Source organism: Apodemus sylvaticus, chromosome X (assembly GCF_947179515.1).
Source record: "Apodemus sylvaticus chromosome X, mApoSyl1.1, whole genome shotgun sequence".
NCBI classification, from domain to species: domain Eukaryota; kingdom Metazoa; phylum Chordata; class Mammalia; order Rodentia; family Muridae; genus Apodemus; species Apodemus sylvaticus.
This window is the reverse complement of record NC_067495.1, coordinates 57,104,156-57,131,013: the sequence shown is the minus strand read 5'-3', so window position 1 is coordinate 57,131,013 and position 26,858 is coordinate 57,104,156. Positions and strand designations below refer to the sequence as shown.

General features: G+C 37.1%; 1 protein-coding gene across 7 annotated transcripts in view; it reads right to left on the bottom strand.

Annotated features, from left to right (window-relative positions):
* The window catches only part of Heph (hephaestin), a 108,481-nt gene that overhangs the window by 41,235 nt on the left and 40,388 nt on the right, over positions 1 to 26,858 (bottom strand). For all 7 annotated transcript variants that reach the window (XM_052170433.1, XM_052170432.1, XM_052170434.1 and 4 more), the window contains 3 exons: positions 21,357 to 21,565; positions 20,282 to 20,432; positions 17,582 to 17,794 (listed from right to left, as the gene is read on the bottom strand). In XM_052170433.1, coding sequence (XP_052026393.1) covers positions 17,582 to 17,794; positions 20,282 to 20,432; positions 21,357 to 21,565 — 573 coding nt within the window. The remainder of the gene's footprint in view (positions 1 to 17,581; positions 17,795 to 20,281; positions 20,433 to 21,356; positions 21,566 to 26,858) is intronic.

The following is a 26,858-nucleotide window of genomic DNA, read 5'->3' as shown; positions in this document are numbered from 1 at the left end:
CAATTCAAGACCCAAAAACAAAAATATAATTAATACAGAAAACCAAAACTAAGAGAAATTGGGAAATGAAAAATTTAGGAACTTGAATAGGAAACTTGGAGGCAAGTCTTACCAACAGAATATAAGAGATGGAAGATAGAAACTTGGGCATGAATACTTCAGTCAAAGAAAATGTTAAATCTAAAATAAATGAATAAATAAATAAATAAACATTAAAAAACCCAAAACCAAAAAATCTACTGGCACAAAACATCCAGAAAGTCATCAGAACTATGAAATGAACAGATCTAAAAATAATAGGAATATTTTCAAGAAAAAAATCATAAAATTTCCTTAACAAGAGAAATCATAAGGGTATGCATTAAACATTTGTACTCTACCAAATTGGAAAATCTAAAAGAAATGGATAATTTTGTCACTACATACTAATTACCAAAGATAAATTAGGAAAAGATAAGCAATTTTAAAAGGTTATTGAATAGAAGCAGTAATGAGTCTCCTGACATCCCTTGGCCCCCCAAAAGTTCAGGTACACATAGTTTTAGCAAAGAATTCTATAACACTTGAAAAAAAAGAGTTAATGCTAATAGTCACATTATTCCACAAAATAGAAAAAGAAGCAGCAGTCCCCAGTCTGTTTGATTAGGCCAGTCACTCAAATTACATAAAGACCCCACAAAAGAAAGAGTTACAAAACAATTTCCCTTATAAACATTGATGCAAAAAATCACAATAAAATACTTGAAAACCAAATCCAAGAACAAATAAAAAAGATCATCCACCATGATCAAGTAGGCTTAAACCCAGAGATGCAGGAATGGTTCAACATATGAAAATCAACAAATGTAATTCACCCTATAAACAAACTGAAAAATAAAACCAACCACATGATCACCTCATTAGCTGCAGAAAACGTCTTTGACAAAATCCAACACCCCTTCTTGATAAAAATTCCTGAAAGATTAGGGATATAATAGGGACATGCCTCAACATAATAAAAGCAGTTTACCACTATACAACAGTATACCACAAAGTCCATAGCCAATATCTACACAAATTGAGAGAAACTCAAAGTAATTCCACTAAAATCAGGAACAAGACAAGGTTGTCCATTCTCTCCATAACTATTTAATATAGTGTTTGAAGTCTTAGCTATAGCAATAAGAATACTGAAAAATATCAAGAGGATACACCTTGAAAAGGAAGAAGTCAAATTATCTGTATTTGCCAATAATAAAATATTATAAAAATGACCCCTCCCAAACTATTCCACCAGGAAACTCCTACAGCTGATAAAGATTTTCAGCTAAGCATTTGGATAAAAGATTAACTCACAAAAATCAGTTGCTCTCTCATACACAAATTGCAAATTGGCAGGGAAAGAAATCAGAGAAACAATACCTTTCAAAATATCCTCAAATAAAATAAAATATTTTAGGTTAATTTTACAAAGAAAGTAAGGGGTGTATATGATAAAAACTGTTAAGACTTTGAAAGAAATTGAAGCCAGGCAGTGGGGGCACATGCCTTTAATCCCAGCACTTGGGAGGCAGAGGCAAGCAGATTTCTGAGTTTGAAACCAGCCTGGGCTACTGAGTGATTTCCAGGACAGCAAGGGCTATACAGAGAAACCCTGTCTCGAAACAAAACAAAACCAAACAAAAACAAAAACAAAAAGGGGGGTATCCTACCAAAAGATTCATTATTATCCTCATGAATATTCCAACATAATTCTTCACAAATCTTGAAAAGACAATTTTCAGCCTTGAATGTAAACACACACACACACACACAGAGAGAGACAGAGAGAGAGAGAGAGAGAGAGAGAGAGAGAGAGAGAGAGAGAGAGAATAGGGAAAAATAATCCTGAATAATAAAAGAACTGATAGAACTATCATCATCCCAAATTTGAAGTTGTACTAAAGAGCTATAGTAATAAAAGCAGCATAGTGTTAGCACAAAACCAGACATATTAATCAATGGAATTGAATTGATAATCCAGACACAAATCCACACACCCATAGATACCTGATTTTTGATAAAGAAGCCACACTGGAATTTAAAAATAAAACATCTTTAGCAAATGGTGCTGGTCAAACTTGGTGTCTACATGTAGAAGAATGCAAATAGACTCATATTTATTACCCTGCACAAAACTCAACTCTGAATGGATCAAGACTCCAACATAAAACCAAATACATTAAACCCAATGGAAGAGAAAGTAGAGAACAGTGTTGGATACATTGGCACAGAAGAATTTCTGAATGGAACATCATTTACACAGGCACTAAGATCAACAATTGATAAATGAGACTTCATGAAAATGAAAAGCTTCTGCATGACAAATGGTACAAACCATAATTTGTACAAAGCAGCAGCCTATAAATGGGAATAGGTTTTTACCAATTCTATATCTGATAGTGGATGAATATTCAAAATATAAAAAGAACTCAAAAAAGGTATCAAGATATAAATCATTTCAAAGAGGGGGTACAGGTCTAAACAGAATTCTCAAAAAAAAGAAAACTCAAATAGCTAAGAAGAACTTAAAGAAATGTTAAACATTCTTAGTCATCAGGGACATGCCAATCAAAACTACTTTGAGATTTCATCTTAAACCTATCAAAATGGCTACGATCAATAAAACAAATAATAGCTCATGCTGATGAGAATGGAATTAGGAGAACATTCACAGATTCCTGGTGGGAGTACAAACTTGGAAATCAGTGTGGCTGTCTCTAAGTAGATGGAAATTGATCTACCTCAAGCTCTAGTTATACCACCAGGGCACTTCATCCTCACATAAAGACACATGCTCCTGAAGGGGTTTAGAGCCCCATAGGAGGAACAACAATATGAACCACCCAGTACCCCCAGAGCTCCCAAGGACTAAATCGCCAACCAGATAGTACACATGGAGGGACCCATGGCTCCAGATGCATATGCAGCAGAGGATGGCCTTGTTGGACATCAAAGGGAGGAGAGGCCCTCTTGGTCCTGAGAAGGGTCCATGCCTCAGTAAACTGGAATGCCAGGACAGGAAAACAGGAGTGGGTGGGTTGGTGAGCAGGGAAGGTGGGATGGTTTACGGGGTTTTGGGAGGGGAAACATTTGAAATGTAAATAAAGAAAATATCTTTTAAAAAAGACACTTGCTCAACCATGTTCACAGCTGCTGTATTCATAATAACCAGGACCTCAAAACAACCTATATGCCATTCAAGATATAAATGGATAAAGAAATTGTGGTACATTTACACATGGAGTATTACTTAGCATTTAATAAAATGAAGTAATGGAATTTGTAGATATATGAATGCAACTAAAAACAATCATTCTGAGTGAGGAAACCCACACTCAGTAAGACAAATACGGTATGTATTCACTTACATGTGGATATTAGCTATGATCAATGATAAACAAACCACAATCCATGGTAAAACAGAAGTTGAGTGAGTGATTAGAGAACACAAATACATCTTCCAAGGAAAGGGAAATAGAATAGATAGTTAATGGGTGGGTTCAGGGAAAGTGGAACAGTAGGACCAAGTGGGGAAGTGGAGGGGATGTGGGAATGAAGGAGGGAATACAAGATAAAGCTAAAATGAAGCAGCATTTGAGGAAGTAATGTAGAAACCTAATTCAATAAAATCTTGTGTGTGTGTGTGATCTAAATGAAAGTCAGATTACAAAATATATTATGGAGTGAAAATTTAATAATGATGGAGACAAAGTCCCAGTTGGACATCTCTTATCATCAAATGAAGCTTCTGATATGAGAAAGTAACTGAGAATGAGTTACATCTAAATGAGTTGTTCAAAGGCATCCATGGAAACTCTCAAACAACTCAAGCTGCTCACAATACTATTGGTTGCTCTCTACAAATTGACAGCAAGGCCTCATTGCTATAGTTACCACCTACACAATTCAATGAACTGACAAAAGTTGGATTGGTGCTTACATAGAGCCTTTACCCCTACGTGCTAGTGTCTTTGGTATAGGAAGGTACACTGCAGGTTACCAAATGAGTAACATAAATACCAACCTAGCTACAAATACTCTGATCTACAATTGTCATATATGCAAGATATCCTAACGTAGTGGTGGCACAAAGCTGGAAAGAGCAACCAACCAATATCTGATTTGACTTAAGGCTCATTCCACATGATAGAACCCATACTCAATACTGCTTGGATGACCAAGAACCTCAGATTAGATAGTCCAAGGACCTAGGGGAAAAATCACATAATAGAGGTCTACTAAAAGAACTAGCAATAAAATGGCTCCTAATTACATTCTGCTGTACTTATAGATCAGTATATAGCTCAGTCACCATCAGAGAAGCTTCCTCTTGCAGCAGATGGGGAACAAATACAGAAACTCACAACCAGAGAGTGTACAGAGGGAGATGGAGGAACACTAAATTCTAAGTAGAAAATCTCAATCCTTCTCCTTAGGGTTCCTATTCCCAGTGGAAGAGGAGGAGGAAAGAGTCTAGAGCCAAAGAAGGTTACCAAGGAAACAAGGCCCTCTAATCAACATATGAATTCAGAGTCTGTGGCAGTAAGCACAGGACTTGCAAGGGTCTGAGCCACATGGGGCCCTACAGGTGAAAGGAGAAGAGAACACACATCCCCATCCCTAACCCAGAAGTGTTCTCTAAAGGAATCTCATCAAGGAAACAAACCCCTCTTAAGGATAGACTACACGCCCAGCAGTAGATAACCAAAAGAAAACAAACTCAATGGCATCTTTAAAGATATTTTTTTGGTCAGGGCTTTAAAAAATATTTTAGTTATTTATTCATATGCTGTGCAAATATATTACGGTTTCCAGTTTAGTGCTTTTCTGGGATTTTGGAGTTTGCATATGAGTGGATCTCTGAGTCTCTCTCTGTTAGTTATGAATTTTCTTGGGCATTTTTCCTTCTGTTTGTTTTGTTCTGTTCCAGTGTGTGAGTTTTAGTTTTATTCTGTAGAAGTTCATTTTATTAGTAGCCCTTAGAATCATGCTTTTGTTGATGAGAGACATAAAGGAGGTGGATCTGAATGGGAAGGAAGGTGGGAGGAACTGGGAAGAGTAGAGGGAGGGGACTCTGTAATCGGGATAGAGTACATAAAAAAAAAAAAACTCTATTCAATAAAACAAGGAAAATTGGAGTAACACCAAGAAGAAAGGCAACAAGAGTTGAAGGAAATTGGTAAAAATAAGAAATAAAAGAAAATGTAAATAAGGGTGCTGCTTGACCTTCATGTGGATCCTAAGCAACTGGAGTAGGGGCTAGCCCCAAAGCTGTTGCCTATATCTGGGATATGTTGCTTTGGCTGGGCTTCCTTGTCTAGCCTTGGGTGGGAGAGGAAGCAGCTAGCATCACAGAGACTAGAAGTGCCAGGGTGAGAGCGAGCATATCCAGGGGGTCCCAACACACTCAGAAGAGAAGGAGCAGTGAGCAGGCTGTAAAAAATTAAATAAGAAAAAAAAAACAAAGTACAAGATGGGGGAGGGGATAATATGGCAAAAGGGGCAAAATGAGAGAAAAGAAAACAATACAAAGAAAAGAGAGATGAAAAGAAAATGAGAGGGTCAGACTCATACAGTAGATGGACAGAAGACAAAGAGAGAGTGAAGCGGAGAAGTCAAATCTCAGCTTGCGCTTGGTTAAATGATAACAGCTCTCTATAAAATGATATTAAGGGGAAGTGCTTTTGTGACCCTAATGTAATACTGATTGATACATTATTAGTGACTCAGAGTTTATTATAAATACTTTCAAGCTAACCACATTCTAGTGTCCTGTATAAAGAATCTTCAATGTGTGTAATCCACACATTTTGGGATTCTGTGTGAGAAACCTTGAATGTGTGAGTGAAGCATTTTAAACACCCAGTGTATATGTATAACATGTCAGGGATGTGGATTTTGGATATCTCAGGTGCAAAAAGGGAAAGTGGTCTGTCAGTCTCCCAAAAGCTCCCACCTTGTGTGTTTGCAGTGCGGGATAGGCTCCAAACAAAAGAGAAATCTGGATATCTCAGTTCTGCAGAACTATAGGTTATTCGCAGTAGCAATGGTCCTATGCCTTGAGAGCAACATCTCCAAACTACATCTTTTATTTTCTTCTTCTCATTCCTTATCAAGTCCTGTTTGATTCTACTTTAAATTTCATCACACGAAGTAGCTTTTCCCTTAAGCACACCAATGCCCAGCCTACCTTTTCCACACTTCCTTCTGCTCCCACAATGTAGAATTTATTGATTCCTCTATGGCATATCCAGGCACAACAATTAGCAAATTTACTTTTAAGACAACATCAAAACAAGCTTGTAAAGTTTCACCGAGCACAGCATACATGTACAATTCAGCTGGAGCCTCTTTGTCCCAGCCCCTATCTTCATCATACAATTTAGCAGCCTGGCCACCTGCTGCTAGGGCAGCAAGCAAGCAAGCCTCTGCCAGTTCTTCCCTTGAGGCTGCCTGGCCAGTCCATCCACGGCTAAAATGTCTGCTTTTACCTTGAAGACATTCTGACTTTGCACTGCATTTGCAGACAAAAGATGGCCATGTTGCTTGATGCTGATTCGGGAGTTTGAAAAAAAAGTTTGGTTACCTGAGTCCCTGCTATACCTCTCCTGAGCATATACCCAAAGGATTCCCTGGCATGCAATAAAGACACATGCTCCATTATCTTCATAGTAGCCTTATTTATAATAGCCAGAAGCTGGAAAGAACCCAGATGTCCCTCAATGGAGGAATAGATACAGAAAATGTGGTATATTTACACAATGGAATACTACTCAGCAATTAGAAACAATGAATTCACAAAATTTTTAGGCAAATGGTTTGATCTGGAAAATATCATCCTAAGTGAGGTAACCCAATCACAAAAGAATACACATGGAATGCAATCTCTGATAAGTGGATATTAATTAGCCCAGAAGCCCTGAATACCCAAGGCACAAATCGCATAACAAATGACTCCCATGAAGAAGTATGGAGAGGGTCCTGATCCTGGAAAGGATTGATCTAGTATTGGAGGGGACTATAAGGACAGAGGAAAAGGAGGGAGGTGATTGGAGAATAGATGGAGAGAAGGTTTATGGGACATATGGGGAGGGGGGATCTGGGAAAGGGGAAATCATTTGGAATGTAAACAAAGAATATAGAAAATAAAAATATTAAAAACATTAAAAAAAACCAACCGAAGTTGAGGCTCAGTTGCCCTCCAGTCCTCAACTGAATATTAAACACATCAGTAGAGTCTCCCAACATGCTCACAGACTGACACAGGGCCCAAAGCTAACAAATAAATAAGCAAATAAGTAAATAAACAAATATATAAGTAAGTAAATGAATATATAAATAAAATCCCTGACCTTAAGATACACTTAGGGTTTTGTTCCACTAGCAGACAAAACCCCACAGAGACATTTATGGACAGCATTGCTACAAATAATAAAGAGATTGCTGGCACTTTATTTCTTTCATTGACTTGTGAAAGTACAAATTCTGACTAGAACTCTTTAAGTGTTTCAAGCCTGAAAAGAGGACTTTGCCTTCTCCTAGAGTCAACAGGCTTCCTACTGAGAGAAATAAACTTACCAACAGGTTTCAATGGGTAAACACGCTCAAAACTACCCTACTATTGCTATTGATTTAAAGATTGCTTTTTACCACCCCTTTACAGCCTAAGAATGAAAAAGCACCATAATCAAACACCCATATCTCATAGTACTAAAAGGGAAAAATAGTACACAGAAACTAAATGGATGAATGGATATAAACATGGAAGGAGAAGGTTTAAATGGTTGGGAGTTTTTATTTGAAAAGAAAAGCTAGAAAGTTTATGGAAATTTTGAGGGTCTGAGCAATGATTTAAGGTCTGTGAAAGATGAGACATATATGTATATATAATATTAAAACTTCAATGTTTAATTAATTGATATTAAACCTCTACCTCAATCAATGGGAGTTCTCACTAGTTATTACTCTGCTCTTGGTAACTGTTGTAAGTACTAGTTACTAAAGCTTTACAAAAACCAATGCAAAAGTTTGGAAGACATAGTCTCAAAAACTTTTGGGGGTATTTAATTTTTTTCATGATTGTGCTGATACCTTTTTGAGTTTCATTTTTGCTACAGCTCAAACACATGATTATGATCACAGCAGAAACATACTGGGTGCTTTCTCTGTTAGGAGGCTCTCAAAAGAGATTAAAACAATGATTCTTCTGATGACCTAAAATTTTTATCTCTTTTTGTCCACTTTGAAAAGTTCATATCTCTCATAGTTATAAATAATGCCCTATAATCCCAAGAACAAATCATAATTGAACAAATTTATTCCTTGTTTAAAAATCAAATACATGGGCAACAGCAGCAGCTGCTCATCCTGAGGAAGGGCTATCAGCAGTACAACCAAGGTGACAGGGTCCAGGCAGGCCCTGCGCCCACTACCACTGACCATCACTGGCCAGCTGGGCTGTAAGCAACAGCAGATTTACAGCGCCTTTCACCACACAGAAGCCACATTAGAAATCTGCCTCCCGCCAGTCAGTTACTAGAGACTCGCCTCCATCTTGGTTCTCAGACACCAGAGAGATCAGACAGCCTGAGGTACGCTAACATAACCCAAGGCCAACATCGTGGGGGTCTAAGCACAATGGGCATTGGCCTGCACCCAGGCCCTGGGCTGTTCAGGGGGCTATCGGTGTGCCAACCTGACCAGGAGGTTGTTTGTCCACCCTGGCATGCACTGCCATTTTGGCTACAGGACACCAGAGAGTTCTAGCAGGCAAAGTCAGCTAACAGTCATAGCCCGAGGCTAACATAGCAGGGGTCGAGGCCCAGCAGGCCCTGGACTGCCCGCAGGACATAGGCTGATCGGTGGAACATCTGTGTGCCAACCAGGCCAGATGGTTGTTAGCCTAGCAGACTCTCCCGGCTCTTTCAGGGAGCACACTCACACCGCCATCCTGGCCACCTGACAGAACCAGTTAACACTCATAGCCCGAGGGAAACTTTGCTCAAGCCTTAGCCTGCCAGGCTTTTGCCTAGACTCAGTGCCTCAGCAGCTAGGCTAGCCTTGTGTGCACCAACCCGGTTGGGAGATCTGCTGCCCAGCAGAGTTATCATCACTCAGAAAATGTCCCCGCAGCATACACCATCAGTACTCCCTAAAGGAGCAAACAGGCGCCATCTGGTTCACAGACACAATCTGGGGCAAAGCACACTAGGGCCGCAAGGGCACCCAAGAGGAGGACAGCACATCAGCAATCTGCAACAGGGGAAAGCAAGCCATCCAGTGTTGCAGAAATAGCCCTAGAGCCTCACAGGAGGCTCAAACACCACCCAGAAACAAGACCAACTAATGCCAGAGAACAAGATGGCAAAGGGCAAACTCAGGGATACTACTAACAGAAATCAAGGCAATATGGCAGTGTCTGAACCAAACTCTCCAACATCAGCAAGTCCTGGTTATGCCAACACACCAGAAAAACAAGATTTGGATTTAAAATCACTGGTCATGATGCTGCTAGAAGAACGCAAAAAGGACATAAATGAATCTCTTAAAGAAATACAGGGAAACATGAATAATCTTCTCAATGATACCTTGGCCAAAGAAGAAATAAAGAAAGAAATCAGAGACTTTTTAGAATTTAATGAAAATGAAGGCACAACATACCCAAATCTTTGGCACACAATGAAAGCAGTGCTAAGAAGAAAATTCATAGCCCTGAGTGCCTTCAAAAGGAAAATGTAGAGAGCATACACTAGCACCTTAAGAAACACCTGAAAGCCCTGGAACAAAAAGAAGCCAATTCTCCCAGGAGGAGTAGAAGACAGGAAATCATCAAACTCAGGGCTGAAATCAATCAAGTGGAAACAAAGAGAACCTTATAAAGAATCAATTAATCTAGGAGCTGGTTCTTTGAGAAAATCAACAAGATAAACCCTTAGCCGGACTGACCAAAGGGCACAGAGAAAGTATCCAAATTAACAAAATTAGAAATGAAAGGGGGGGGTTATAACAACAGAAACTGAGGAAATTCAAAAAATCATCAGATCATACTACAAAAGCCTATACTCAACACAACTGGAAAATCTGGAGGAAATGGACAATTTCCTAGGCAGATACCAAATACCAAAATTAAATCAGGACCAAATAGATCATATAAACAGTCCAATAACCCGTAAATCAATAGAAGGGGTCATAGAAAGTCTTCCAACCAAATAAAAAGCACAGGACCAGAAGGTTTCGGTGCAGAATTCTATCAGACCTTCAAAGAAGAACTAACACCAATACTCTTCAAACTATTCCACAAAATAGAAACAGAAGGAACACTACCCAAACTGGTTCTATGAAGCCAAAATTATGCTGATACCAAAACCACAGAAAGATCCAACAAAGAAAGAGAACTTCAGGCCTCTTTCATATTTCCCTTATGCAAAAAATACTAAATAGAATTCTTGCCAACCGAATCCAAGAACACATCGAAACAATCAACCACCATGATCAAGTAGGCTTCATCCCAGCGATGCAGGGATGGTTCAATATAAGGAAATCCACCAATGCAATCCACTACATAAAGTCAAAGAAAAAAAACATATGATCATCTCATTAGATGCTGAAAGGGCATTTGACAAATTCAGTATCCTTTCGTGCTTAAAGTCTTGAAAAGAACAAGAATTCAAGGCCCATACCTAAACATGGTAAAAGCAATATACAGCAAACCAGTAGCCAGCATCAAACTAAATGGAGAGAAACTTGAAGCAATCCCACTAAAATCTGGGACTAGACAGGACTGTCTCTTTTCTCCTTATCTTTTCAATATTGTACTTGAGGTACTAGCTCGGGCAATTAGAAAACATAAGGAGGTTAAAGGGATACAAATTTGAAAGGAAGAGGTCAAACTATCATTATTTGCAGATGATATGATAGTCTACCAAAGTGGCCCAAAAAACTCCACTAGAGAACTCCTACAGCTGACAAACAACTTCAGCAAAGTGACAGGTTATAAAATCAACTCAAGCAAATCAGTAGCCTTCCTATACTCAAAGGATAAACAGGCTGAGAAAGAAATTAGGGAAATGACACCCTTCACAATAGCCACAAACAGTATAAAGTAGCTTGGGGTGACTCTTACCAAACATGTGAAAGATCTGTATGACAAGAACTTCAAGACTCTGAAGAAGGAAATGGAAGAAGACCTCAAAAAATGGAAAAACCTCCCATGCTCATGGATCGGCAAGATTAATATAGTTAAAATGGCCATTTTGCCAAAAGCAACATATAGAATCAACGCAATACCCATCAAAATCCCAACTCAGTTCTTCATAGAGTTAGAAAGAGCAATTATCAAATTCATTTGGAATAACAAAAAACCCAGGATAGCTAAAACTCTTCTCAACAACAAAAGAAATTCTGGGGGAATCAGCATCTCTGACCTCAAGCAATACTACAGAGCAATAGTGTTAAAAACTTCATGGTATTGGTACAGTGACAGGCAGGCAGATCAATGGAACAGGATTGAAGATCCAGAAATGAACCACACACCTATGGCCACGTGATCCTCGACAAAGGGGCTGAAAACATCCAATGGAAAAAAGATAGCCTTTTCAACCAATCGTACTGGTTCAACTGGAGGTCAGCATACAGAAGAATGTAAATTGATCCATCCTTGTCTCCTTGTACTAAGCTCAACTCCAAATGGATCAAGGACCTCCACATAAAGCCAGACACTCTGAAGCTAATAGAAAAGAAACTGGGGAAGGCCTTTGAGGACATCGGTACAGGGGGAAAGTTTCTGAACAGATCACCAATAGTGTATGCTCTAAGATCAAGAATCAACAAATGGGACCTCATAAAATTACAAAGTTTCTGTAAGGCAAAGGACACCATCAAAAGGACAAATCGGCAGCCAATAAATTGGGAAAAGATCTTCACCAACCCTACATTAGATAGAGGGCTAATATCCAATATATACAAAGAACTCAAGAAGTTAGACCCCAGAAAACCAAATAACCCTATTAAAAATGGGGTACAGAGTTAAACAAAGAATTTTCACCTGAAGAACTTCGGATGGTGGAGAAGCATCTTAAAAAATGCTCAACTTCATTAGTCATTAGGGAAATGAAAATCAAAACAACCCTGAGATTTCACCTTACACCAGTCATAATGGCTAAGATTAAAATTTCAGGAGACAGCAGATGTTGGCAAGGATGTGGAGAAAGAGGAACACTCCTCCACTGCTGGTGGGGTTGCAAATTGGTACAAACACTCTGGAAATCAGTCTGGTGGTTCCTCCGAAAACTGGGCACATCACTTCCGAAAGATCCTGCTATACCACTCCTGGGCATATACCCAGAGGATTCCCCAGCATGTAATAAGGATACATGCTCCACTATGTTCATAGAAGCCCTATTTACAATAGCCAGAAGCTGGAAAGAACCCAGTTATCCCTCAGCAGAAGAATGGATGCAAAAAATGTGGTATATATACACAATGGAGTACTATACAGCCATTAGAAACAATGAATTCATGAAATTCTTAGGCAAATGGATGGAGCTGGAGAACATCATACTAAGTGAGGTAACCCAGTCTCAAAAGATCAATTATGGTATGCACTCACTAATAAGTGGATATTAACCTAGAAAACTGGAATACCCTAAACATAATCCACACATCAAATGAGGTACAAGAAGAATGGAGGAGTGGCCCGTTGTTCTAGAAAGACTCAGTGAAGCAGTGTAGGGCAAAACCAGAACAGGGAAGTGAGAAGGGGTGGGTGGGAGAACAGGGGGAGGGAAGGGGACTGATGGGACTTTCGGGGAGTGGGGGGCCAGAAAAGGGGAAATCATTTGAAATGTAAATAAAAACTATATCGAATAAAAAAAGAAAAAAATCAAATACATAAACAAAAATGGCTGAGGTGGAGGTGGGGGTGGTTAAAAGAACTGTCTACTACTCAGGAGAAATTTTCCAAAGCAACTTATACTTTCAATTTAAAAAAAAAAATTCTCTCAGTCATTCCCCTGATGCCTATAAAAAAATAACATCACAAAAAGCAAAGAGTTTATCCAAACCCATGGTTTTACATAAATTCTATCATGAACCAAACCCATGTCTGGATCCTGTTCTCTTTATAACTTGGGGCTGAAGCTTCACATTTTTATTTTCTGTCACAAGACTGGTAAAGGCACACCATGAACTAGAATCAGAAGACAACCTGGTAACGAAAGAGGGACACTTTCCAGAATTTCAACCACATATAAACTGCATGCCACTTCTAATTTTCATCCTTTACCAAAGTTCCTCTCATTATAATATTATTTTATCTCCTGGTTTTAATTCCAAAGCAAGCCCATGCATGCCTGGATACCTGTTAATCTGGCTTGTCCCCAGCATGGAGGATCTGATTCAGAGCAACTTAATTATGCCCTGGAACATATGTGTACAAAGAGTCATTGGAATGATTATTGCAGCTGTCCTTGCTGCCAGTTAAAGCTACGACTGTGAAAGTATCCATACCTCAGTGCATCCAAATTAAAGCAACCATAAATTCCTATCCTCAAAATAAACATCTCGAAATGATGTTTGATACTGACTGGCTCAATCCCTCTAATTGGTTTGCAGGGTTAACTCACAAACTGTACTCTTTTACAGGAAAAACCTCTGTGTCACAGTACTATTTTGTCTTTGTCAACTTTTCAAAAGGAGTACAAAGAATAGATTTATGTTGGTTTAGGTGGACCCTACAGTACACCATACATTGACCAGCTCCTTACTAGTGACCTCCATTGATGTGTTACTTCTTTAATACAGCAAAAGTAGAGGAAGTGCAGTGATATAATCTAATAAACATATCTCTTAGATTCCAAGAGACTAGGAATTTTTCTGGACAGCACAGCCAGAGTTAATAATATACTTTGAGATCACTTAAGACTTAAGACCTTTGGCCTACTGTGTACATACCCTGTTTGTTTAACCTGCCTTTAAGAGAACCATGTAAGAGCCAACCTTACTTGCCTTGGATTCTCCATGTAATCAATATTTACATCCTAGATTAATCCATAAAGATATCCGATTAATCCATATTAACTAATTAATTAATCCAATTAAGCTATAATCTTAAATTATACATTCTTCCATGAACACTGACCCAGAGTAACACTTATGTTCTAATAATCATTTGCTGAAAATAGCAAAATTAGAGGTTCAGAACATTCTTATAAAAGGAATATCTACCATAAATGTAGAATACATCATTCAGATTTTGCTTCAGAAACAATGATGCTTCTAGTACTGTTTGTAGCTAGAACAGCTGGAGTCAGAATTTAATTCCTTGTAAAACTCTGTTAAAGATTTCTATAAAGAATATTCATTACTTCTCCATGTGATACTTTGTGTGCTGTTCAATTAAAAAAAAGATCTTTGTTAGAGACAGACACACAGAGACAGATACAGATACAGGGGCAGATTTCACAGGACAACATTCAAGCAGGCACAGATTCACACATACAACAGAAAGACTAAGGACAGAAGGCACAGGAAATAGATAGAGAATTTCAAATCTGGACTTGTTCTTAGTTAAATGACATCAAGAGGAAATGCTTTGATATTTTTTCCTTAATGCAACAGCGACGAATTATTGGTGACTCAGAGTTTACTATTAATGTCTTCAAGCCTAACACACAAAGGAAATGGGTAAGAGAAGGAAGGATGGAAATAGCGAACAAAGAAAAGAGCTCCAATAACAAGAAAAGAGGAAAAAAACCCTAATGAGGGTCCAAGTAGTAAAAAAAGTATCTATGGTATTGAAGAACTAAAACGAGTTTAATGGAAGATAATATATTCAGACTTTAACCTTTTATCTGACACCTTCCCTGGTATTAAAGATCTAGTATTAGTATTTCAGTTTGAATAGCAGAGGCATACTAGTCAGGATGATATTTTTAAATACAAGATGGAATTTTATTAAATTAATATAAGCCTATTAAAATCCCAAATACATAGATAAAAATATTACAGCAAAGAAAAATGATGACAACAATTACCAATAGGCACAATATGAATTCTTTACATATTTTGTTTAATTTTTAATATCTAATTAACTTAAGCATCAAAGAGAGAACATGCTGTATCTCTAACATGGAGTTTGATGAGGAAGACTTGTTATGTCGAGGAGCGTGTTGTCAAACTTCCTAGCTCAGGTCATTCATTTTCCTAACTTAGCCTTCTAAGGTGTTTGAACTGAAGACAAGACCTGCACCACTGTGCCTGGTTACAGTGATACAGATAGTGCATCTATAAAGTTGCATATGCACTGCTTATCAATACAACAAAGCCTATGTTTTGTTTAACTACATGCCTGCGTAACAACTAAGATTCATTAGTCTCCTCAGACTCCAAATCTAGATTCTGATCCAGATTTGTCATTATATTGCTTTGATTTTAGAGAACTATTTACACTGGTTTCTCTCTCCTCCTTAATGACAGATCCAGTGCCCAGAGGACAGATGGAAAGTTAAGATTCAAAATAACCATCCAGGAGTGAGAATTAATAGGATTTGATGGATGATGAACCAGAAAAAAAGCCAAAATTTCACAGTCAGTACTTCTAATCTGAGCAAGTCATTTATCTGCTTCAGGTAAGTGTTCTTTGCATCTATTAGTAAAATAACTTATCTTGAGAGATTTCAAAGCAGTCTTACCAGTCACAATATTCTATGACTTGACATTTCTTTCACAATTTTTAAAAAAAATTGTTGTGTAAAAAAAAGTGGGGGTGGAAGACTTCTGTCTTCAATAGTAACAAACTTCAGGAATCTTAGCCAATAGTGGCATTTTATATTTTTATTCTTGAAAACCTACAATTATATTTCCCTCCATGCTTCCAACCAGTGTTTTTAAATTTGTATTTTGAGATAGGATCTCATCTCGTTGCTCAGGCTGGTCCCCAGATCATGAGAGTAAGCAATGAAGTTACTAGGACTATAAAGACATATTGTTGTTCCTAGGCAGATTCCTGTTTGGTCCATAGCATGAAAATGAAAAAAATAATTCATGCATTTAAAGTTAGAATGAACCCAAGGAAAATATATAGATGTTTTGTGGGGTCCCAACTGATTTTTCAGAAAAGAGATTACCTTTGGAGTTGGGCTTTGGGATTAAAGCTCAAGAATATCTTTTAAATTAAGAGTTTGCCCACTCCCTGCCCCAACCCCCATTAACTGAAAGCACATGCTCCTCTTGCTTCTTGCAGCTGTACTAACTGATGTTTTTAATTTGCTAACAACTCTCCCCTGCCAAGAAAATGCTCTAGGAAGATGGGAAACAAGACATTTGAAGCTTAACATAGCTTAATGTTGTGCTTGTAAAGTTCACATCCATGGAGAAATTATCAAATTGTTACAAAGAATTACTTTTTAAGGGAATTCTATTTTAAATATAATAAGAGTTTACACAACTAAAATGAAGGTTAAAAAAAAAATAAAAGTTCAGTCAGGATTGTGGCAATGTGTAGACTTTCTTACAATTACTCTTGCCACCTACTGGTTGGAAAAGGAATACACCCTAGAGGCTGAAGAAAATTCCTGTGTTATAAAATGCTTTGAGATTACTGGAATCTGAGAAAAATAAATAAATAAAAAGCATTTAAATCAAATTTCTTCACGAAGAAAGGAGGATGGAATTACCGTTGAGAACATGGGAGAAGAGAAGAGTGAAGGTGCAGAGAAGAAAGGAAATGAGGAGGAAAGAAGTGGGGAAGGAAGAAAGGAGGGGAAACTGAATCTGTACAGATAAGAGGAATGATTAAAGCAAAGTGACTAGCAAGTTGGTAAAGGTCCTTCTGAGGTTTTCATTTCTGACCTAAGATGGTTAAACACACAGTCAAGTGAAGTGAGCTGCTCAGGCCATGCTTGTAGGTAGTATAAACAGGAACTGAATTCCAGATCTTCAGATTTCTAGTCCTTCCTTTCCATGCCCAAAGAACGACTTTGTTTCAGATTGTTTTACATTTCCTCTGTTCCTTATTACATCCCAAAGGAAGGCCACAAATGTTCCTCAAATCTTAGTCATTGCGAAGGCATGTAGTTGAACAAAACATAGCTTTCTCTATTCTTTTGTTTTCTTTACAAATACATTTGAACACACACACACACACACAGGGTAGGGTACAGAAATCTTCACAGAATACCAGAGAGTTGAAAACACAAGTATATTCCATTGACCTTCCAAACATATGGGTTATATTATAATCTATCTCTATATAGCCAAAGTGCTGTGTGGTTAAGTGTACCCTCTGTCATATCAGCACTGAAGCTGAGCAGTGCTTGAATTTCTCTCCTCTTCCTGCAAAACAAAGTCTTTTCAACCTTCTACTCAGGCTGCAAATAATGAAACATCAAATAATCAGAAAATAGACAATACATTGAAGAGATAAAGTGTTTCAAAACTCTGTCAAACCCCTGAGCACACTTTCTTTTCACCAGCCCTTCCTCCTCCCATGTTAGCCCCTGTCATTCCTGTCCCCCTACATAACAAAGCCTGTAAGTCTTGTGCCTGCTGCTAATGCACTTACCAGGATTGTCAGGCTGCATGATGGCCGTCATAAAAGTGTGGGGGAAGAGCATGACTGCTCCTTTCCTCATGCCCTGAAGCTGCACAGTGTTGCCCTCGAACATAACCCCGTGTACGTCAGTCTCTGTGCCCAGGCCAAGCAGGTGCCAGGCCACAGTATCACCCTTGCACATATCCAGCCTGGGCAGGTTAGAGAACAGAAATCCATTAATAGCTGGAAAATAAAAACACAAGACAAAGTAGGGAGATGAGATCAGACTACTCAAATCATAGTCAGCAGCATATCAGCCCTATACTTTGATTTCCCATAACTTGAAATTCTAGAGCATCCTAAATCCCCCTGCTCCCTGTTATGGTAGTCAATTTCTACTCATAGAATTTCTTTAGAATGAGAGCCCAACTAGCTTTTTTGGTCTCATCTCTTTCCTCTCCTTTACCGCACTCTGGAAACAAAGAACTACTATCTACTACTTCAACTCCTATATGCATACACCCCAATACATACACCTCAAACTCTCCTGTTTATCCTTAGTTTTCCAACTTGTATTGCATGCTACACATTCTAATTTTCTTGCAATACCTGTGATTGTTCTTTCTCTTCACTGCTCTAATTCTACACCCACCCATACAGTGTGTTTCCCAAAGTTTCACATTCAAGTTAGCTCCTCCAATTCATCTTCACTGGTAATACAAAAGATATTTGGTTACCTACAACTCTTGAGAAAAAGCTTCTTTCCAGATACCTCTACCTAAAGTATTTACACACACATACACCCCCCCCACACACACACACCATTATCCTAGGAGTTCTATAATCTTTATATCTTTAAAGTGTTAAAACTAGTTTATTTACAATGTATATGTTTTTACATGCTTCCCTCTCAACTCTCAAAGACTTCAATTCCTGCCTCTATGTAATCTACTAATCTACTCATCTGTCATGTCCTCCCTCTCTCTGTCTTTCTTCTGCCTGTTCTTACCTCTAAAGAAATATGTCTTTAATACAATGTATTTCCCTCTCAACCCTAGAATAAACTTCAATTCTTGCCTCTATGTAATCTACTAATCTACTTATCTGGTGTCATGCCCTCCCTATCCCTCTGTCTTTCTGTCTGCCTGTCCTTCCCTCTAAAGGAAGGTTTCTGTAATACAACATATTCCAGAGTGTCCAAAATTTCCTACACTAAGAATCTCAGTTTTCTCTCTATGAGTTCTTATTAGGAGTCCAACAAATCCAAAGTGGAATGGCATGATTCTTGAGAGTGTATTATTTTCTTTACAACAATGGACTATCTTGGGAAGGAAAACAAGGATGCAGAAGTCAAAACATTTATTTTTATGTCTTTTTACTATCTACTTGCCCTCAGATATACGGAAACCTTTCCATTCTCCCACCTACACTGGAATCATAGTCCAAGACTCATTTAACCAACCCCCTGGGTTCTGATGAAAATATTGCTAATCCCCAGTTCTGCCTCCACTGCCTATAATGTCTTGATTGTAACCCTATTCAGTCTTCAGCTCCAGCTCAAATATTCTCTTCTTCAATGAATCATCTACCTGTTCCTTATTAATGTTCTTTTCTTTTGAATTTAAAAGGCTCTTCTACACATTTAGTAGTCTGCCTGGACTGTTCTATAATTATTGTCATGGCTATTATTCACATCATTGAAAATTGCTGGGTGCTCAGTGAAATCTGGGACTAGATTTTTCACTCCCTCTTTCATCTACCTAGCCATTAATTTGGTAGTTCAGTAATTCAATTAATGTTCACTATGTGTTAGAACCTAATAATTAAATACTATAGAAGATGCTTAGATAATCAACACATTCTAGAATAAGTAAAGAACTACGTACCAATTACAATGTTGACACACATACAGAATGTATGCTTTTAAAATTACCGAAGCCCAATGGTGCACAGAAAAGAATCAACACCCTGGTCTTGAGTGATAAGAAGTGGAAATACTGGTGAGGTAGCTTATGTGTAGAATCTTAGAAAATAGGAAGAATTTCCAAATGCTGAAGGTAAATGTGTGAGAATGTGCATTTCAAGCAAAAGGCATACCAATGTAAAAATAAGAAATAAGTAGAAATTATGGTTGTGGGAAGAAAAATGGTCACGCTTTGCTGATGTATAAGATATGGGAAAATGGTAGAGGAAGACAAGACTGGATGGAGGCTGCAGCTGTAACCCAGTGATAGAACACTTGCACAACAGGCAAAAGGGCCTGGATTCTATTACTGGAACAACAAATAAAAAGAATGAAGGAATATCATCCCAGCTTAATCTGTCATACCCTGTATCATATCACTTATACGCAATTTTCATCTTCCACCACTATCTGCCAGTGCCTCCCATAATGTACAATACAGATCATTACACAAGACATAAGAACAGCTACTGTTGCAGTGTGATGACATGTCTCAGTAGTTAGGACAGCCTCTTCTACCCTCTGTATAACTACACACACAGTGTAGCAGAGAGGGAGAGGACGAATAAGAAAAATGGTAATAATAATAACAATAGTTTTAAAAAACCGAACTATTGTTTTACATTGTATCTTTCAATCTAACTTGTCTCTTGGATAGAGATGATCAATGAGATGAGCACTTTTAGGAACTAGTTGTAAGTATGGATTGAATTACATTTTGATTAAAGCCTTAAAGTTATAGTTAAAAGCAAAACTATTCCCCATACCATGCATTCGATTGGAGTCCTGGAAACCCTCGACATCTTCTGAGAGCAGTCGGGAATCCAACATACCAGCTGCCTGATTGGCATTGTTGTACCAGCTCTCATTTTCATCAAACACGGTGAAGAGGAGAAAAAATTCTTTATCCACACCTTTCTGTAGTCCCATTGGAAAAAATAGAGGGAGGAATGACAATGGTTTCAGCAGTTGCATATTGCGTAGTTGTAGACCCAAGGATTCCTGATTCTTTCTCATTTCCTTTTTCAGATTCCGAGCCAGTTTCATATCTCATGCTTAGAGCTGCAGTTGTTGCTAGGCAGGCTTTCATCAGGAAAACTTAAAATTGTAGAGGAGATAAGGTCAGAGTAAAGGAACAAGACTGGAGGCAATCGATGTATGACAGAAAGCAGGGAAGAAGCACCAGGTGTGGATTAAGGAAACACAGCACAGTGTGTGACCAGAGATATCCCAAAGCCACCTAGGGCGAAGATTGAGGGGAGAGTAGCAAGAAAGCAGGGAGGCTTTATGAAGGAAAATTTGAAAAAATGAAAAAATAGAAATGCATTATTTATTATTTCCACAGCTACTGTTTACTAGGTGCTTACTATATGCCAGATACTGTAGTAAGCACTTTATGTATATTAATTTTATGACTATCCAAAGAAATCAAAGATAACTTCTTGCTTTGTTAACCCTTTCTTTACAGATGAGGATGCTGACTTAAAGAGAATTTAAGGTTATATAGCTATAAATGATGGGATAGATGGAAAAAAGGCAAATATATATTAAAATAAGTTTATGGATTAGGAACAATTTTATGGGCCACTGAGCTGGGAGGGAGAATAATAATTAAAGGATAGGGAAAAAAGAAGAAGACTCAAAACCTAAGATAGCTGTGTGTTTTCAAGTAAAATAAAATACATAAGAACAGGAGGAAATCTATTAATTTCTGATATAGTTGCTTTGTCTATGTTCCTTCTATTCCCTTACCTCCAGGATCTAGCCCCATCCTTGACACAACCCAGAAACTCAGCTTCATTTCTCTCCAGCCAGTCTTCTGCCTAGACTCCCCAGAAATACCTGTTTGCCATCTGCACCCAAGGCCCCAGCCTTGCACACCAGTAGAGGGCCCACCAGGCCAGAATTTGTATCTCTTGTGGGATCTGCAGCAGAGAAGTACATCCAGGTTAGACAGGCAGGATCCTGAGCAGTGGGACCAGCATGGGGAGGAACTGTCCAGTAGTATGTTATTTTTTCAAATGAGTTGGCTACTTTGGGATAAGATGTGCCTGTAGGGAAACATGAAATCATTATTCATATTGGCTAGAGTAAAGATCATCAGCTCTAAAACAGCATAATAAGAATTAGAAACTACAAAGACGTTTTAGGACATCAATGAGGGTAGTACATGCAACCTGATACTGCAAAAATTCCTAGTTTAGGAACATGCAACAATGGCTTTAGTAATCAGGAGGGCAGAGTTTGTTTTTGTGCTCTATCACTAGCTGTTACATGAACTGAGTCAGTATGAACATGATAAAGTTTCAATTTTCTTAAATCATATGAATTCACTACTGAAAGAGATTTCAATGCTTCTTTGGAATATTCCTTATTTGAAAACATATAGTGGGGGTGGGGATATCCTTGTGGAGGCAGGGGGTAGAGAGGAGGTATTGGTAGAACAGACGGAGGGTGCACAGGGGGCAGAATAAAATCTGGAGTGTAAATAAATAAATAAATAAATAAAAGACAAAAAAAGAAAACATACATTAATTTACTTTTATATACCCACCTCTGCTTAAAACACTTCACTGAATAGGAGACTTACTACCTGCCATTATGGTCCATTTCATCTTTGAACAGATTTAATTATGAATACTTTTTCCATTTTTTATATATATAAACACATATATATACATATATATGTGTTTGTGTTTATGTGTGTGTGTGAGGGTGCACATATGTCTGTAGATGTATATGTTTGTTCATGAATATTACCTATACTATTACTTCTTTATAATCATTTATTTTTTTACAGTGCTTGAGAATAAATGCACAGTCTTATTCATGCTAGAGGAGAGTTATACCACTGAACTACAGCCTGTCTTAAGTCTGTAACCATTTAAATGGACACAGAACATGCTCAAGCAAAGCAAAGAACTGTGTTTTTATTTTAATTTTCAGCACAGTAGTAACCAAAGAAATATAAATGAAAGTACCAAATATTTTTTGATCTATCAAATTAGCAATGTTTTATAAATTTTAATCAGTGTAGTGAAAATGATTCAAATGGTAACTAACTCACTCACCTATAAAGAGTTTAGATATAAACAGAAACAACTCTTTTTGAAAATAATACTGGCAAATGCATCATCAAAAGGCCAGAAAAGCTTTACACATAGAAATAAAGTAAGATGTGTAGTAATTACTGTAAATAAGGTTAAACTAAAACAGGCAAATAAATACAAATCAAAACAACAGTGAGTTACATTGGTGTTGCTTATAAGACTCTCATTTTGACCAAGTTAAATAAATAAATAAATAAATACATAAAAGATTGATATAGTCCAGGTGAGTTGGTAAAGAAATAGACCCTTTCAGATACTATTGATGCAACTAAATACTTATCAGAATACAAATCTGTGCAGAAAACAATGTGGAAGAAGGTGATATAAATTTCAATGTGCATATCCTCTGAAAAATTAATTATATTCTGAAGAAATATCATAATAATCCTATAATAATATACAAATATATATTGGTAGTATAGCTTGTTGCAAAGGGAAAATATCTGATGTGTTATGAACTTATCTTTTCTTATTCACTTTAATTCCTTAAATTTCATAAATACACAACTTTAAAGAATAACACAATGGATGTGACACAGATGAGGGAGCTAGTTGGTAAGGAATGATGAGAGAAGAGGCATCATAGAAGTCTAATATAATCAAGACATTGAATGCACATATGAAAATGCCATTACAAAACTCAGTTTTTACAATTAAGAAAACAAAAGAAATGTTTTAAAAGGCATAATTATGATCCTACCATTTAGACTCAATATCTCTTTGTAAAATTATTTCGTCTTTAATGTATTTACATCTATTGAGAATTATAGTTGAATGGTAGAACATATTCTTAGCATCTGTGAAGTCCTATGTTTTATCCTCAGCCATCGTAAGAGGATAAAAGTCTCCATTTGTTCATATTTGCAACTATTCTCATGAAAACAGGATTTTGCTTATTTGGTCTTTCATTTGCTGATTCATTTACAAATACAATTTAAGCCACCATGACCTCATACTTGAAAATACATCAATAAACATTTCCTGTGACAGGGCTGGGTGGATGGCTCAGCAATTAAGAGCATACATTGCTCTAGCAGAAAACCTGAGTTCAGTTCCCAGCCCACACTTCAGGTAACTCATGAATCACTCCAGCTCCAGAAGGATTGAACACCTCTTGCTCCCAAGGGCATGTGAATTCATGTACACATACACAAATACATGCATGCATAATTAAAATAATAAAACTGAATTTATTACCAGGGTCCCTGTAGCCACCTCATGTACTATGGACCCATGTAGGCTACCACCTTCCTGCATCTCTTCATTCAGTTCACCATGTCCTCAAGCTGCTTGCCAGTAACATCTGCATCCTTTCATCATGTATCTCTCTGGCACTCACCAGCTCAATCCCCAACAGAGATCCTCCAATTACCACATATAATTCAGGGTCCCAAAGCCCTGGCAATTCTCTGATTAGGACCCTCTAGTTATTCACTGGGGTTTTTAAACCCAAGATCAATCAACATTGCCAAGGAAAACTTGCTCAAGACTATATATCCAAACCTAGATGGAGGGTGTATTCCCAAATACTAGTTAAACAGATGAAATCCCTATGAAGAATTAGTTCTGCTCAGAAAACATTATAAAAACCACTGCTGAAAGAAGAAAAAATGAGTTGAACAAAAACAAAAGAAAGAAAATTAATCAACAAAGTAACCCCAGACACAAAACAACAAACAGAAAATAACATGCTATCTCTAAAACACAAATTCCCATAGCAATATCCTTTATTGAAAATAAATGGAGACACTTTCAAAGAATTCCAAAGCTTATAACAATGGTAAACTACTCAAGCCATACAAAGACAAAGAGTTACCTGAGATAAGGAAGTTAATCTAAGACATGATAATAGAGTTTAAAATTTTAAAGAAAACCAAAACTGAAAAGATGCTAGAAAGGAAAACCTCAAAAAGCAAATTAGAAATTTAAGTGGAAAGCCTCACCAATAAAATGTGTCATGCCAAAACCAGAGATTTAGTGATAGCTGACCAAGTAGAGGTATTGGATTTTTTAGTAAAGGTCAATGAAAAATTTTAATACATAGGAATGGAACATAGAAGAGATTTGGGACATCAATGAAAGACCTAGATTCCAAAAAAAAATGAGCACAGAAAAAGGAGAAGAGTATCATATTGAAAGCATAAAGAATATATTTAGTAAAATCACAGAAGAAAACTTCCAAACCTAGAGAAAGAAAAGCCCATCTAGGGGTTTTTTTGAAAGGTCCTAAAGAGCAACAAGGAGACAAAAATAGATATATTAAAGTTAAAACATTTAACATGGAGGATAAAGAAAGAGTACTGAAGGATGCAAGAAAGAAAAGTGAAGTCACATGTAAATGCACAACTGTTAGAACAATAATTAAGTATCTAACATAAACCTTTAAAGCCAGAAAGGCCTAGAAAGATGTTCTGCAAAACCTAAGCCATCACAACTGTCAACACAGATGATTATACCCAGAAAAACTATCAAAATTAAAGATAAAGCAAAATTTCTCATGCTCAAAACATAGTAAAGGAATTTATGACTAGAAGGCCAGCTCTACAGAGCTAAAGTAATATTTCAATTTGAAGAGAAGAATAAACATAACCAAGAGGTCAAAGGGAACAAAGCAATGCCAGGACAGGTAATCAAAAAAGACCTAAGAATATACCACCAATCAACAAAATGACAAGAATGAACACACATCATGAAAGAATAACTGAAGATTATAGAACTCATTTTAAAATAAAAAAGACACAAAGAAACTATATTGCAATAGAAGATTCATCTGTTTATTACCTTCAAGGAATATGATTCACCATGAAAGGCAGATACTTTCTTAGGATAAAGGGACTTTAAAAAATGCATTCCAAGCTAATGAAACTGAAAATTAAGCAGATGTAGCTATTCAAATATTTAAGAAAATTAGTCAGAGATGTAAAATGGATACTTCATGCTCCTTATAGAAAAACTCTACCAACAGGTGATTACTATCAGAAAAATATATATGCCAAATAAGTGGATGCATTATTTCATAAATCAGTATTAAAACTAATACCAAGGATTCACCCCAACATAGTGACAGTGGGTGACTTCAATACATGACTCTCAGCAATAGATAGCTCATCCAGAAATAAACTAAGCAGAGGTAGGCTGGAACTAAATTACGTAAAAAAGAAAATCAAACAGGCCTAACAGAAATATATACAATATTATATACAAAGGTTATGGAATGTTCTCCCTAATATACCACATAATAGTACACAAAGCAATACTCAACAAATATTGGAAAACTGAAATCATATCCTATATTCTTCCTGACCACAACAAAATAGAACTGGATATATACAGGCAAAGAAATGACAGAAACTATACAAATGCATAGAAACCAACAACAACAACAACAACAACAACAACAAGAAACACAAATAATAATTGTGTCAAGGATGAAGCCATGAAAGTAATTTTCAAAATTCCTAAAAGGGTCAGAGAGATGGCACAGATGTTATGTGTACTTCCTGCTCTTATAAAGAAAATGGGTTTGCTTGACAGCATCCACATGATAGCCTACAACTGCCCATAGCCTCAGGTTCCATAACGCCAGTACTGGCTTTTGTCTGTTTCAGGCATGCACATGGTGCACATACATACCTACTGGCAAAACACTCATACACATAAAATTAAAACTAAGTCTATCTTTAAAAATAAACTTTAAAATATATTATAATTGAATGAAAATGTAAAGACATTTCAAAATCTGTGGGACAAAATGAAGGCAGTCCCACTGCCTTCCCTCCCCCAAAAAAGTTGATCACGAAATATCTACATAAAAATTTAAGTGTTCTCAAATGAATTCATTAATGATACAACTAAAGGTCTTGGAAAAACAAGAGCAAATATCACTGCTCAAAAAATATATGGTAAGAGGCAATCAAAATAAGGGCTGAATTAGTGAAATGGAAATGACAAATTCAATACAACAAATCAATGAAGCAAAGAGCTGGCTGTTTGAAAATGTTAACACATTTTGGTCAAGTTAACCAAAAGAAACTGAGGATCTGAATTAAGAAAAATACAAATGCAAAGAGAAACATTATAATAGACACCAAGGAAATTCAGGGAATCATTGGGACATACTTTAGAAATCTACATTTCACCATGTTGGAAAAAGTTTAGCAAATGGATGAATTTATAAATACATTTGGCCTAACATATTTAAATATTCCACCAGAAATCTCCTATACCTGATAAA